The sequence below is a fragment of the Mustela lutreola genome, chromosome 9 (assembly GCF_030435805.1).
Source record: "Mustela lutreola isolate mMusLut2 chromosome 9, mMusLut2.pri, whole genome shotgun sequence".
Lineage (NCBI taxonomy): Eukaryota > Metazoa > Chordata > Mammalia > Carnivora > Mustelidae > Mustela > Mustela lutreola.
In genome coordinates, this window is record NC_081298.1 from 651,358 (window position 1) to 663,549 (window position 12,192).

General features: G+C 62.0%; 1 protein-coding gene across 18 annotated transcripts in view; it reads left to right on the forward strand.

Annotated features, from left to right (window-relative positions):
- The first annotated feature begins 9,406 nt into the window (after positions 1–9,406).
- The window catches only part of KCNQ2 (potassium voltage-gated channel subfamily Q member 2), a 51,541-nt gene continuing 48,755 nt past the window's right edge, over positions 9,407–12,192 (forward strand). For 7 of the 18 annotated variants that reach the window (XM_059133161.1, XM_059133164.1, XM_059133173.1 and 4 more), the window contains exon 1: positions 9,417–9,828. In XM_059133161.1, coding sequence (XP_058989144.1) covers positions 9,533–9,828 — 296 coding nt within the window. In that variant the 5' untranslated portion in view covers positions 9,417–9,532. Of the gene's footprint in view, positions 9,829–12,192 lie in introns of all 18 variants that reach the window. The other 11 variants (XM_059133165.1, XM_059133169.1, XM_059133163.1 and 8 more) reach the window with 7 other exon arrangements.

Genomic DNA, 12,192 nt, shown 5'->3' on the forward strand with positions numbered 1-12,192 from the left:
AATTAAACTGTCAGCCTGGGACACGGTGGGAGTGAAAAGCAGCTCATGGGGGTGGAAGGACTGTAGGGTCTTTCGGGGACTGTAGGGTCTTTCTGTGGCCCGTCTGCTGTGGCAACTCTGGGTCTGTCTGGGAGTCCCGGTCACTCGGACCCTGCAGGCAGGGCTAGAGCTGAGTGTCCTGCCCAGCAGAGGTCTGTGTTTGCCTCCTGCCCCCCCACCCCGTGCTGGTCCCCCCCAGAGGGGGTGCATTTCTAGCACTGGGTCATGGATGCTTCCAGGTTCACAGACTCCGGGGAGGGTATGGAGACAGAGGTGGGAGCACTTCTTCCTTCCCACCAGGGTCTGAGACAGATGAGGGTGCTGGCTCTGGTCCAGCGTGGGGTTTCTGGGGAGGGTCTCAGCACTTTGGGCCCGTTCTGGGGCCAGGTGATGAAGGCAGGCCCAGAAAGTTCCACAGGCCTGGATCTGGAGCCTGGCAGGTTTGGTGCCTCGCGGCACCCCTGGTGCCAGGCTCAGAGAGGGGCCCACAGGAAGGCCAGGGAACCTGGGCCTCAGCCTGGTGGGGGTGCAGCAACTCTGGGCACCCACGGAGGGGGCAGCACACCTCCCCAGGCATTCGCACCTGCCTCCAGCAGCTGGGGGGCTCCCCCCGCTGCCTCCAGCACTCTCTGGTGGCAGGGTGGGGACGCCTGCACTCAGGGGGCGGGGCTTCTGGGGGCCAATGAGCCGGGCCACATCTTTGGCAGGGGAGGTGTGTGGGGGGTTGGGGACCGGCACAGCCTTCTCTGTGACACCCCTGGCCTTCAGTTTGTACAATGTCATCACATGTCACGGGGCCTCTGGAAAACCCTGTGGATCTGAGAGAGCAGTCATGAGAGAGACAAGGCCTTGGAGTTATTGTGCAAACAGTTTTTGGCTTCTAGGGCCTTCTAGAAGGTTCTTAGGACTTGAGGTGCTTGGACTGAACTTTGAGAGCTGCTGATCTCAGCAGCGCTGCCGGCGGCAAAGCACAAGGACCGAACTGGTGGTTCACTGGGTCGCAGCAGGTACGGGCGCACAGGTGCGGCCGCCGCCTCCCCTCCAACCCCTGCACTGTCCAGTGCTCACTGGGGCTGTGCTTATGGCCTGCAGGGGTGAGAAGGAGGTGCAAGCTTGGAGCGCAGGGGAAGGGGGCATTCCTTTGGTCTGGTGGGCCCTTTCCCACCGCAGGCTGAGCTGAGTAGGGGACACCAGAGTGGCAGCTTGGGGAGCCCCGTGGGCAGCTGGATGGGCCCATGGAGGGGGACACGGTAGGGGGTACCACAGCTTGACCATACTCGGCAACCTCAGGGCTAGGGGCCAAAACTGGGACGCAGATTGGCACTCACGAAGGGTTCACATTTCTGGGCTATGGAGGGGGATGTGGAGGCCCAGAGAGGTGCCCTGGCTGCCCCGGGCTGTCTGGGGCCTGGGCTCAGTATGGCGGCACCCAAGGCTAGGGCTGTGGGGTCATGTGCCACCACTCTCTGCTGGGCTCTGGATAGTTATTTTTCAAGATTTTATTTATTGATTTGTCAGGGAGAGAGAGAACACAAGCAGGGTTGATGAGCAGGGAGCCTGATGCAGGACTCGATTCCAGGACCCCGGGATCTGCGCCAAAGGCAGACACTTCACCTACGGAGCCCCACAGGCGGCCCTGGGATGTGCATAATTTAAAGCAGGAGCCACCAGGACCCAACTTGCAGCTTCACTCTTTGGGTGCCTCTGAATATTTCACTAGTTGTTGAGCCTGCGGGGTCCTGCTGAGCCGGCCAGATCAGGTCTGTCTCCTGTCCTTGTCTGCCCGGGGCTCCTGGCGCCCTCCCCTCAAAGCAGACCTCATCTTCTCTCCCTCCCCCAGGGTCCAGCGTGGCCCTGCCAAGGACAATTCTGTGTCTGAACAGTAGTTTCGGTCCCCAGCAATGGGGTTTTGGGATTTTTCACGAGGGAGTAACTGTCCTTGTGGGTACTGGGGTATGTCTACAAGTGGGACCACGGGTATGCCAGAACAGATCTGTACAACTCTGGTGTGCACCTAGCCAGGGCACGCCTGTGTGGGGCTCCTGGGTGTGGGGAGAACTCGGGGAGGGGGGCATCCCTGAGCTCTAAGAGCTGAGCTCTGAGCTCTGCCGTGACTGCAGGCATGGGTGTACGTGTACACAAGTGGCTGTAGGTGTGAGTGCGTGTTCATTTGGATGCGTGTTTGTGCTAAAGAGAGAGCACATGTCTGTGTGTGCTCAAGTGTGTGCACACACACCGTCCCGCATCTCAGCCTTGTGTGCCCTGCCAGCTGGCCGTCTAGTGCCAGAGCCGAGCCCCCGAGAAGCATCTGTGAGAGGCTGGACTCAGGCCGCGCTGGGCCCTCACCCGGTCCCGTGGCCTCGCAGGCAGAGGCTTGCTGGGCCGCGGGGCTGTCGGGGTGCTCCCAGCTCTGCTGGGGTGAGTCAGTGCAGGAGGGAGCATGGTGTCAGTGAGCGATGTGGGGCGCCGGCTCCTTCCCTGGCTTCGCTCCTTGTGTCTCACTGTGGGGGTCATCTGGGGAGGAGGCAGAGGGGGTGGGGAGGCTTGAGTCCAGAACAGCTCCGACGCGGGCTCGGAATGGGGTCGGCCGCGGTGGCTGTCAGCCTCATCAGCCACCCTGGACTGTGGGCTGAGTGGGGGCCCAAGGCAGGGTTGGGGGAGGTGAGAGGGCACCCAGGCTGTGCTTATCCCGTGTCCACCTCGGGCGGAGTGGGTGGGCCTGGAGCCATCAGTGGGGTGGGGGGGCAAATCCGTCCCTGGGCTGCCTCCCTGAACGTTCTTGGTGAAGTGGGTGCTGGCGGCTGGGGGGGAAGGGAGCGTTGCTCCTGCAGGCTCATGGGAAGGGCATGGGGGCCAGCCCTGTGTGCCTGCTGGGCCTGCTGGGACGCCTGGCCCAGCACCCTGGGGGCTGGTCATTGCCAGCTGCTGTTTGAAGTTACAGCAGTCAAGCAGGCTGGGGTCACTGGGCTCCTGGGGTCATCGGTTTGGAAAGCAGAGGGCAGTGCTGAACCGAACGGGGAGCCAGAGGGCACACAGAGGGAGGTGAAGAAATGGAGAAGAGGGCCGGGCCCCGAATCCCACGGTGGGGAGGGGCAACATCTCCCCTCTCACCTCCTGGCCTGTGAGCCAAGCTGGTGTCCTCCCAAGGGAGTGGGGCTTAGACCTCAGATCTGCGCACCTCCAGGGCTAAGGTGCGGTCGAATGGCTCTCAGGGAGGGGTGCTCCTGGACTGCCGGCGGCCTTTACTCTGTGTGTCCCAACAGCCAGGCCTTCATTTTGGGTGAGGAAGCAGTGCATGTTGGAGATGGAACACACTCAGAGCTGGCCCTGGAACGGATTCATTTATTTTTACTTTAATGCTTATATAATGCTGGGCATTGTCTAACCGCTTTACAAATCTTAACTCACTGCGCTGTCGTGACAACCCTGTGATGTATGTACTATTATTATCACCCATTTACAGACTAAGAAACCGTGGTACAGAGAGGTTCTGCAACCGCCCGAAGCCATGTGTGTGCGTTAAGCCTGTAAACCGTGAGACAGAGCAAAGACTCCGTTGTTCTGTGATGGGGTAAACGTAGCGCTCTGTCGGCAAGCTAGAACACGACAACGAGGACGGTGCTGGGCTGCTGTGCTGAGCTCTGATGAGGAGCTGGTGACAGGCCTGACCAGCTGCCCCATGGCGATCGAGGCCCCTCACCCAGATACTTGCCTGCACAAAGCCCTTCGGGGTGGGGGAAAGTCACCCTCCTTCCCAATATCCCAGATTCTTGTCTCCTTTCTCACGACAATTCTCATCCCTCAGCTTGGGTATTATTAGGAGCTTTGGGGAGAAAAATCCATGTATGTGCGCTATTTCACACTAAGGTGTGGATGGCTAACTTACCAGAAATATTTGCATTTTACAAGAAGACTTTGTCAGCCTAAATCTTGGTGTGCCAACCTCAGCACCACGGCCGCCTGGGGATAGAGAGCGCTTGGCTGGGGGGCGGGGCGCGGCGGGGCCGGAGGGCTTTCCTGTACACGGCAGCCGCTCTCCATCCACTAAATCTCACAGCTGCTCCTGTCTTGGCAACCAGACAGCGCCAGGCATTACCTGCTGTCGGCCTAGGCGGGAGCACCTGGCCTACAGGGGGCTCTCTCTGCTGGGGGGACGCCAGAAAGGGAGGTGGTCGGCATGTCCGAGCTGGGGGGGTGGACAGTGTCTTCTTTTCTACAGCAACCTGTGCAGGGGCTCTACAGGACGCCAAGGAAGAGGGCTCAGTGGCAGCCTGGGATTCCCATGGCTCCTTGTGACCTTCCCTGGACACTACTCCAAGCTGGACGTTGCTGGGGACGTTTTGCAGCTCCGCTCAGGTCAGTGTCCCAGCAGCCCCACGAGGTGGGGGCCTCTTCCTTCTGCTTGACCCGTGAGAAGCCCAGGGCTCTGCTCAAGGTCTCAGAGCTCAGGCGAGATCGTGGGTCACTTCAGGGCCACGTCCTGCAGCAGCCACACCTGCCTTCAGTGATGCGATGGGCAGGAGCCTGGTGTTCGCTGGTGGCGAGGCTCCGCAGGAGCCATCCCGGCAGGGCCGTCGGGCTGGCGAAGGCTCCGACTCTGTCTGGGCTGACGATAGCTTGCGTCTGCTGACCAGAGAGTCCAGGCTTCCTGTTGTGTCCCTTTAGCTCAGCATGTGGTGACCCTGTCCTGGAAGAGGGGGTGGGTGGGGGACAGGGACAGCCCACGAGCCCTGCCCCAGGTTGGGCACCTCTGTCCAAAGCCTACTGGACATCTGGCCGAGCAAGCATGGCCCTCCAATGAGCCGGGGCCAGCCATGGGCGGGCAGCCAGGACCCAGATGCTGACAGCCTATATGTGGGCAGGCAGCTGGCCGCTGTGCTGGCCACGAGCCAGTCACCATGGCACTGAGCTCCAGCGGCCCATGTCCTCCCATGGACTAGCACTGCAGTCCCCAAGCCACCCAGGCTCCAGGCCAGTCACTGAGGGCCCGTCCTGGCTGGAGGCTCCTAGTGATGTCGAGCCCTAGAACCAAGTGACTGTCATTCAAGGAGTGTTGAAGAGCAACTCTCTGGGCTGGGCTGGGGGTGTGAGTGCACGAGGGTGTGTGTGCACAGGGCTGGGGGTGTGAGGCACGGGCGTGTGAGTGTGTGCACGGGACTGAGGGTGTGTGCACGGCCTGTCCAGTGGAGGGGTGAACAAGAGGCAAGCAAATAAGCCACAGTTTCAGATCCCGATGAGGACTGAGAAGGACTCAGGTGTCCCCTTCAGGGAAGACCCATAAGCTTGGCCTCCCTGAGAAGACGTGCAGAGACCTCCATGTGCCGGCCGAGGAAACAGAACGCCTGGCACAGGAAGCAGTGCATACGGACAATCCTTTCCTGGCTCGGGGGTCCCTGAGGCTGTGGTGTGCCTGGGGTTGGGGGGAAGGGAGAGGAGCGGGGAGGGGGGATGGGGGCAGAGCCGCGGATGTGCAGGTGGGGTGGTCTGAGAGCTGCAGGGGCGGGTTACAGAGGTGAAGAGAGCACTAGGTTATGGTCGAAGGGCCACGGGAGCATTGATGGGTCCAGACCCTTGGAGGGGCCCGGCTCAGACCCGCCGTCACAGGGCGTGAGTGAGGGCCCATCTGTCCCTCAGATTTTATCTGCCGCAGAACAGGGACCATTGGTCATAGTTTTTTCATTTGCCCAGAGGTGTGGAAAGGGGTGTCGGGTGCCTTCTCTGTGGACCAGAACTGACACAATGTGCAACCTCCCAAACACCATCCCTGTGTGTTCCTGGAGGCCGGGCTGGGGCCGGGGGGGGGGGGGTGCAGTGGGGGCGGGGCCGTGGTGGCAGAGGCCGAGCAGGGGCTCCCCTCGAAGGCCCAGAATCTACCCGTTGGTTTCCGCCCTTCTGGATGTGTCCAGGACCGCCGTCACTCCGCAGCCTACCTCCACGTCATGGACACCCTCGGACAACTGGTGCCAAAGAATTATCACGGCTGCAAAATACCAACCAGCTCCCTCATGTGATTAGTCGCTTTGCCAGGGGCTGGGGAAGCTTGTTGCGAACTCCGATCCTTGAAAAAAACCTATAAATTAAATTTTTATTGACTTTAGTATGAGACTTTTTTAAAAAAATCAATGCTTTCATATTCAATCTCTTCCTTGCTGCCCTGCACGCCACCCGCACCCCCCCAACCGCCGTGAGCTGGATAAAGCCAGCCCTTCCTCCTCCTAATATCGGAAAATTCCCTGGAGGGAGGGCTGGGACTTTCTGTCCGGGTAGGCACTTCCTGTTGTCCAAATTACACAATCAAGACGAAGACAGCCCTGACCCAGGTTAAGGAATTGAGAGCCTGTTTCCTCATTTCCCCAAATGAAGTCTTGTTTCTTGGGCTGGTGGCGTGTGCCCTCTGGCCTCTGCCGGGGTCCTCTGTTTTCCTGAGGCCAGCATGATTGGAGAAGGAGCTTGCTCCTTTTCTACTGGGAGGAGGTGGGTGCTGGTGAAACAGGAAGCTTTGCTTTCCGGTGTCTGCCCCCGGGGTCCCCATGGTCACTGGCCCAGAGAACTCAGTGTGGCTGAAAACCTGGATGTAAATATCTTCTATGTGACCACCAGATGGGCTCCACGAGCAGGTGTCAGAGCTGCCCCTACCCTACCCCGGAATGGCCCGTGCAGCATCACTGCTGGTGTCCCTTGGCCAGGACGAGTAACTTTCGGAAGCCTGTTTCTTCTGGACTCACTTCCCCTATGCCCTGATGTCTTCTCTGTGGGACCCACCGTCCTATGTTGTCTGTGAGACTAGAGTCATGAGCTCCCCAGGGCTGCCTCCCAGGAAAGGCCAAGCCCACTCACAGCCTGGTACCTCTGGGGAAGAGGGAATAGTCCAGATGTTTTGCAAATTTGGTTTCTACAGCCAGCAGCTGTGATGTCGTGTGTTGGGCTCTGGGGAACACAAGAGCAGGCAGGACACATGCAAAGGCGGGGCAGTGGGGTCCCAGCCCTGTGTGGTGGGTTCCCTGATGGGAAGGGAACACGGAAGAGCACTTTGGGGGCGGGGGGGGGGGTCTGTGAGACCTTGGAGTTGGCCTCGCGTGAGACAGCAACAGTGGCCACACTATTTTCTCAGCTCAATAGTTCGATCTCGGCTGCTTAGTGCAGCCAATGATGTGGGGGCGGGAGGAGGAACCAGAAGGGGAGCCCAGGAGCTGCTGTTTCGGAGGCTCTGGGGAGAGTGGCCGGTGCTGGAGGTGCTGGGCCCGCCTCCTGTCCAGGGGGAAGGGTATCCCCAGACTGGAGCTGGGTGCTGTGTCCATCTGGACTTTTCCACTCCTCTTTTCTGGGTTCTGCAGTCTTGGCAAAGATGGCTTGAGCCTGAGAGCTCTCCCATCTATTTTTAAATAAATGAAATTCCTATCTCTTGCATGGAATTCATCCCAACTAAGCATTTAGCCCCGCAACCCTGGTTCCCTGTGTTGCAGGGGTAAAGGGCGTTGTTGACCAGGTTGCTGACAACCGGACAATGGTGTGCGTGGCACAAAGCTGAGAACATGCGTGTTCAGTGAGCCATCTCATTAAAAGGACATCCTAAATCAAGGCTCTGAAGGCAACTAGTCTCTCCTTAAGGTCTCAGAATGCCAGAGAGCCTGGATGGTGTTCCCATTTCAGCCCTCATATGTTTGCAAAAACGATACCTGGGAATTGCTCCTTCCTCCTCTGTGAAACGACCTCACCCATGGGCCCACTTCACTGCCACATCGAGCTCTGAGAAGGGCTCCCCCAGGAGGGGACATGCCCCGCTAAGGTGACACCCCATAGTCTGGGGCTTTTAACAGGATGAGAGCACACAAGGGCTGCTCAGAGGCTGCGTGGAGAGAGCCAGCATGGGCAGCCTCTCTCTTTTTGTGATGTAAGTGGTCATGCCCCCCACCTTGAACTGAGGAGGTGGGCTCCCCCTTCCTCAGCCTGGGCTCAGCGGGGTGTGCACACCCAAGGAAACTGCAGCCACCTTAGGGCACACTGGCTGAATGCTGGTGATTGTAGCTAATGACCAGGCACAGAAGCAGGGTGGTGGAAGTCAGGAGTGTGGCCCCTGGGCCGTACCTGTGTGCACAGTTGTATATGGGGCATAAGCGGCACTCCATCCTCAACATTCTAGATGACTTACAGATTAGACCATTCTGTCTGGAAAAGGCCACATGGCCTCTAACTTTGGAACTAAAAAAGGGCCAACAGCACCGCTGATCCAGCACCACGGACAGGGCTGCTTCACCGCCAAGTTACTGGGGAGAACAGAGTCTGCTACAAACCGGGCTGATCTTAGTGGACCCCACAGTCCTAGGCAAACGTGGGAAGAGGCTGGATGTGGTCAGGAGAGGCACCTGCAGCCAGCACCGTCCAAGGGAGGCTGCAGAGGGAGGCTTCAGCGAGGTGGGGGCAGGGTGAGGAGTGTCCATGTGGAGTGCGCAGGGGCCTCTCCATGACTGAGGAAAGAGTCCTCTGGCTTCCCAGAAGAAGATTCCAGAATGACACCCCCCACACACACAACCATGGCTCCCTGGCTAGGGGAGGCAACCTCTGCCTACCCCCCCTCAAGAGGACACCTTGCCATCTGTGTCCAGAACCTACCCTCCTTTGTTCTGGACTATGGCACCAGTGTCCACTCTGGGCTCAGGTCTCTGTCTTGTCCTGGGGGTCATCCTTCCAGGTCCTTTCTGGGGTCTGCAGAAGGAAGTCGAGGCCCCTTGGGGTGAGTCTCTCAGGTCTCACCTCTCTGACCACCTCTGCCCCTCCCCCTGCTTCAGGGGCCTCTGTTCCTCCCTTCCGGGACTCCTCCAAGGTCCAGTTCAGGCCCTCTCTTAGGAAGTCTCCCCAGATGCCTCCCTCTACAGTCAGGGACCTGGGTCTAAGGGGTCCTCATAACTGGCCCACTTAGAGGCCAAGCACAGAAGGTCCCAGTGGGCTGGGCCTTAGCAGAGGTTCTACTAAGGGCCGGTGCCCATTCCTACGTCCTGCTCCTAGGTGTCCAGTCCAGAGGTCCAGCTGGTAGGAATCCAGCTGGGGCCAGGCGCTGGCAGAGCTTTGGGATCCAAGGGAGAGCTGGGGGCCGCTCAGGCGCTGCGCCTGTCTTAGCAGAGAACGGCCAGGGGGCCGGATTCCCTGGTCAGGACACGCGGGGCTGCGGGAAGGGGCGCCCGGCGGGCCCCGGTGGCAAGAAGCCCGGAGCAGCCCGTGCTCTTCGTCTTCGTCTGCTCTCTGCCGTGTTCCCTCCCCTCCCCTTCCCGCGGCCGGCGCGGCGTCGCAGGGGTTAATGGGGGCGGGGCGAGGCGGCGGGCGGAGCCAGGTGGCCGCAGCGTCCCCGCGCGCGGCCCGGGCCGGCAGGAGCGCGGAGCCGCCGCCGCTGCCGCCTCGGCCATGCGGCTCCCGGGCCGGGGGCCTGGGCTCGGGCCCGCGCCGCCCCTCGCGCGTCTCCCCCGCTGAGCCCGCGCCCGGCCGGGGCGCCGCCGGCACCATGGTGCAGAAGTCGCGCAACGGCGGCGTGTACCCCGGCCCGAGCGGGGAGAAGAAGCTCAAGGTGGGCTTCGTGGGCTTGGACCCCGGCGCGCCCGACTCCACCCGGGACGGCGCGCTGCTCATCGCCGGCTCCGAGGCTCCCAAGCGCGGCAGCATCCTGAGCAAGCCGCGCGCGGGGGGCGCGGGCGCCGGGAAGCCCCCGAAGCGCAACGCCTTCTACCGCAAGCTGCAGAATTTCCTGTACAACGTGCTGGAGCGGCCGCGCGGCTGGGCGTTCATCTACCACGCCTACGTGTGAGTGCGGCGGCCGGCGGGGGCGCGGGGCGCGGGGGCGCGGCGGGCGGGCGGGTGGGGGGGCTGTGCGTCCGAGCGCCCGCGTCGCTCACGCCCGCGCCCGGGTCTGAGTCCGGGGAACCGCGTTCCTTGGCCAGAGCGAAGGGCGGAGATGCTAGTGCGGATCGGAAGGAGTTCTGGGGCCCGGGGCGTCCCGGCCGGGGTGGGGGCGCCGTCCCCCCACCGGCAGCGGCCTGCTTGGGTTGCATCAGCCCCTCCCCCGCAGCATGGGGGATGTGCGGCGCCCCAGCCTCTCCTCCTCGGCCCGAGGCCCCTCCCCACGGCCGCTGCGCCGAACAAAGGGCCAGCCGGGAGGGAGGGTGGCGCTGCCAGTCCTGCCACCGTCTCTGGACTCCTCGAGGCCCCCTCTGGTCTGGGCACCCCCCCCCCCACCTCCGCCCCAGGGAGGGGGCAAAGGGGTGGGGGCAGGGCCTGGCTTACCAGACCTCAACCCCCAAGCCGCTCACTCTGCACCAAGGGGGAGCTTCTGAGTTGCAGGAATGGGGGTAGGGGCTGTCTTAATATTACACCCCCACCCCCCCAGCCCAGGGCTCGGGGCTGCTGGCTGTCTTGACCGAGGTGCCTGCGTTCATCTTTGGCCCAAAGTGCATCATCCCTCACTCTCCCCTGCACCCAGCTCAGCCCTGACCCCTCTGTGCGGCTGCGAGCCGGAGGAGGAGGGAGATGCCCATTCTGGGCTCCGGATGACGCCCCAGAGGGGGGTTCTGTCCTGAGCCTGCCAGGCCTGGCCCTATGCAGGGAACGCCTGGCTCCCTGGGCAGGGGCAGTGGCCTCAGGCCCACACCATGTGCACATGAGCGTTCGTGGGTGGCATGTTTGGGCAGGAGTTGCTGTGTGTGGCCTGTGCCGGGGCGTGCAGTCTCTGAGCCGACGGGCACTAACCTCCCACCCCAGCTAGACGGGGGCCGGAACTCGGCCATTTTGTATGAAAGCGGCATTTTGGGATGGGAGTGAGGATCGGATTCTGGGAAACCATCTCCAGCCACGTGCCCCCCGGGACGACAGGGTGTGTGCCCATGGACCTGTGCGTGTGTGCTCTGGACTGACCCTCCATGGGTCCAGGGACTAGGGGAGAAGACCCCGGGGGGGGGGGGGATGCTTGGCTGCTGGTGGGATGCTATCCTGCGGGGAGACCCCAGCCCTGGCAGGTGCCGGCGCTGAGTCACCGTGGGAGGCAGGGGCTTCCCTGGCGCTGTGAGCCATGAGCATCCTCCCCACCCCCTCCCCAGTAGGCCGACTTGTGCCCTTCCCATGTCGGCATGCTCAGGCGTGCTGTTCATCTTTGGAAGAGCCCTGCGTCTCCTCACCAGTGGCCCTCCTGTCACCACCTTCCTGCCTGCTGGGACTGGGTCTAGGCAGCCAGGTCCCCCCCACCCTCACCTCCGGTATGAGGTCAGAGCCCACCCCACAGCCCAGCAGCTAGGCACCCCTCTCCGACCTGTGGTATGGGTGCTAGAAGGTTTGCTTGCCTTGGCCCTGCAAGTCCCTGGCCGACAGGACAACCTAGGGTCCCGTGTGTGTGGTCCTGTCTTCAGCTCTGAGTGGCTCCTCCTGCCTGGGCCCCGAACTGGCCATTCCCTCTGTGCCCCCTCGGAGCTGCAGCCTCCAGACCGGGACGCCACGGGAGAGAAGTCCGGGTCAGGCTGCTGCTCCCCTGCGTGCGTGTGTCCGTCTGTGTGTCCGTGAGCCAGGACAGGCAGGCCTGTAGCATGTGGGGGCCCTCCTGCCTGCTCGGCCCCTCCCTGGCTTCCCCACCGAGGTCACAGGATGCCTTGAGCTTCCTTTGCCCCCAGCTCACTGGCAGGGGGACCTTTTCTGGGGAGTGGGGGGGCAGGAGGGGCCCAAACATGGTGGAAGCGGCCGGGTCAGGCACTGAAGTCTAGTCCGGAATCTGCAGGCCCCAGTCTTCGCTCAGGACGGTGGGTGCCTGCTTCTTGCCCCCAGGGGTTGTGGAGATGGGCTGCGTGGGGCAGCTGCTGTCCTGAACGGACTGCCCCTGAACGGCTGCCACTGTTGTTCATCGCCCATCCCCTGGGGCCCCAGGCGTGGAATTCTCCACTGTGCCCAGGCCCAGCCCGACCCCAATCAGGACGCCCTCACCGCCCCGTTGTTGGTCTCCTGCCCGAGGCTGCGGCCACCCTGGGATCTCCTTGCCTAGCGTGGACTGGCCCGTGTGTGTGCATCATTTGGCTTGTTGGATTCATTCATCAGATGAAGTTCAAGGCCCTCTTCCCTGCCTGGTGCTGAGCTGGGCCTGAGGAAGCCCGTGGAGGGCAGGGACCCGGCCCTTACCATCTGTCCTGG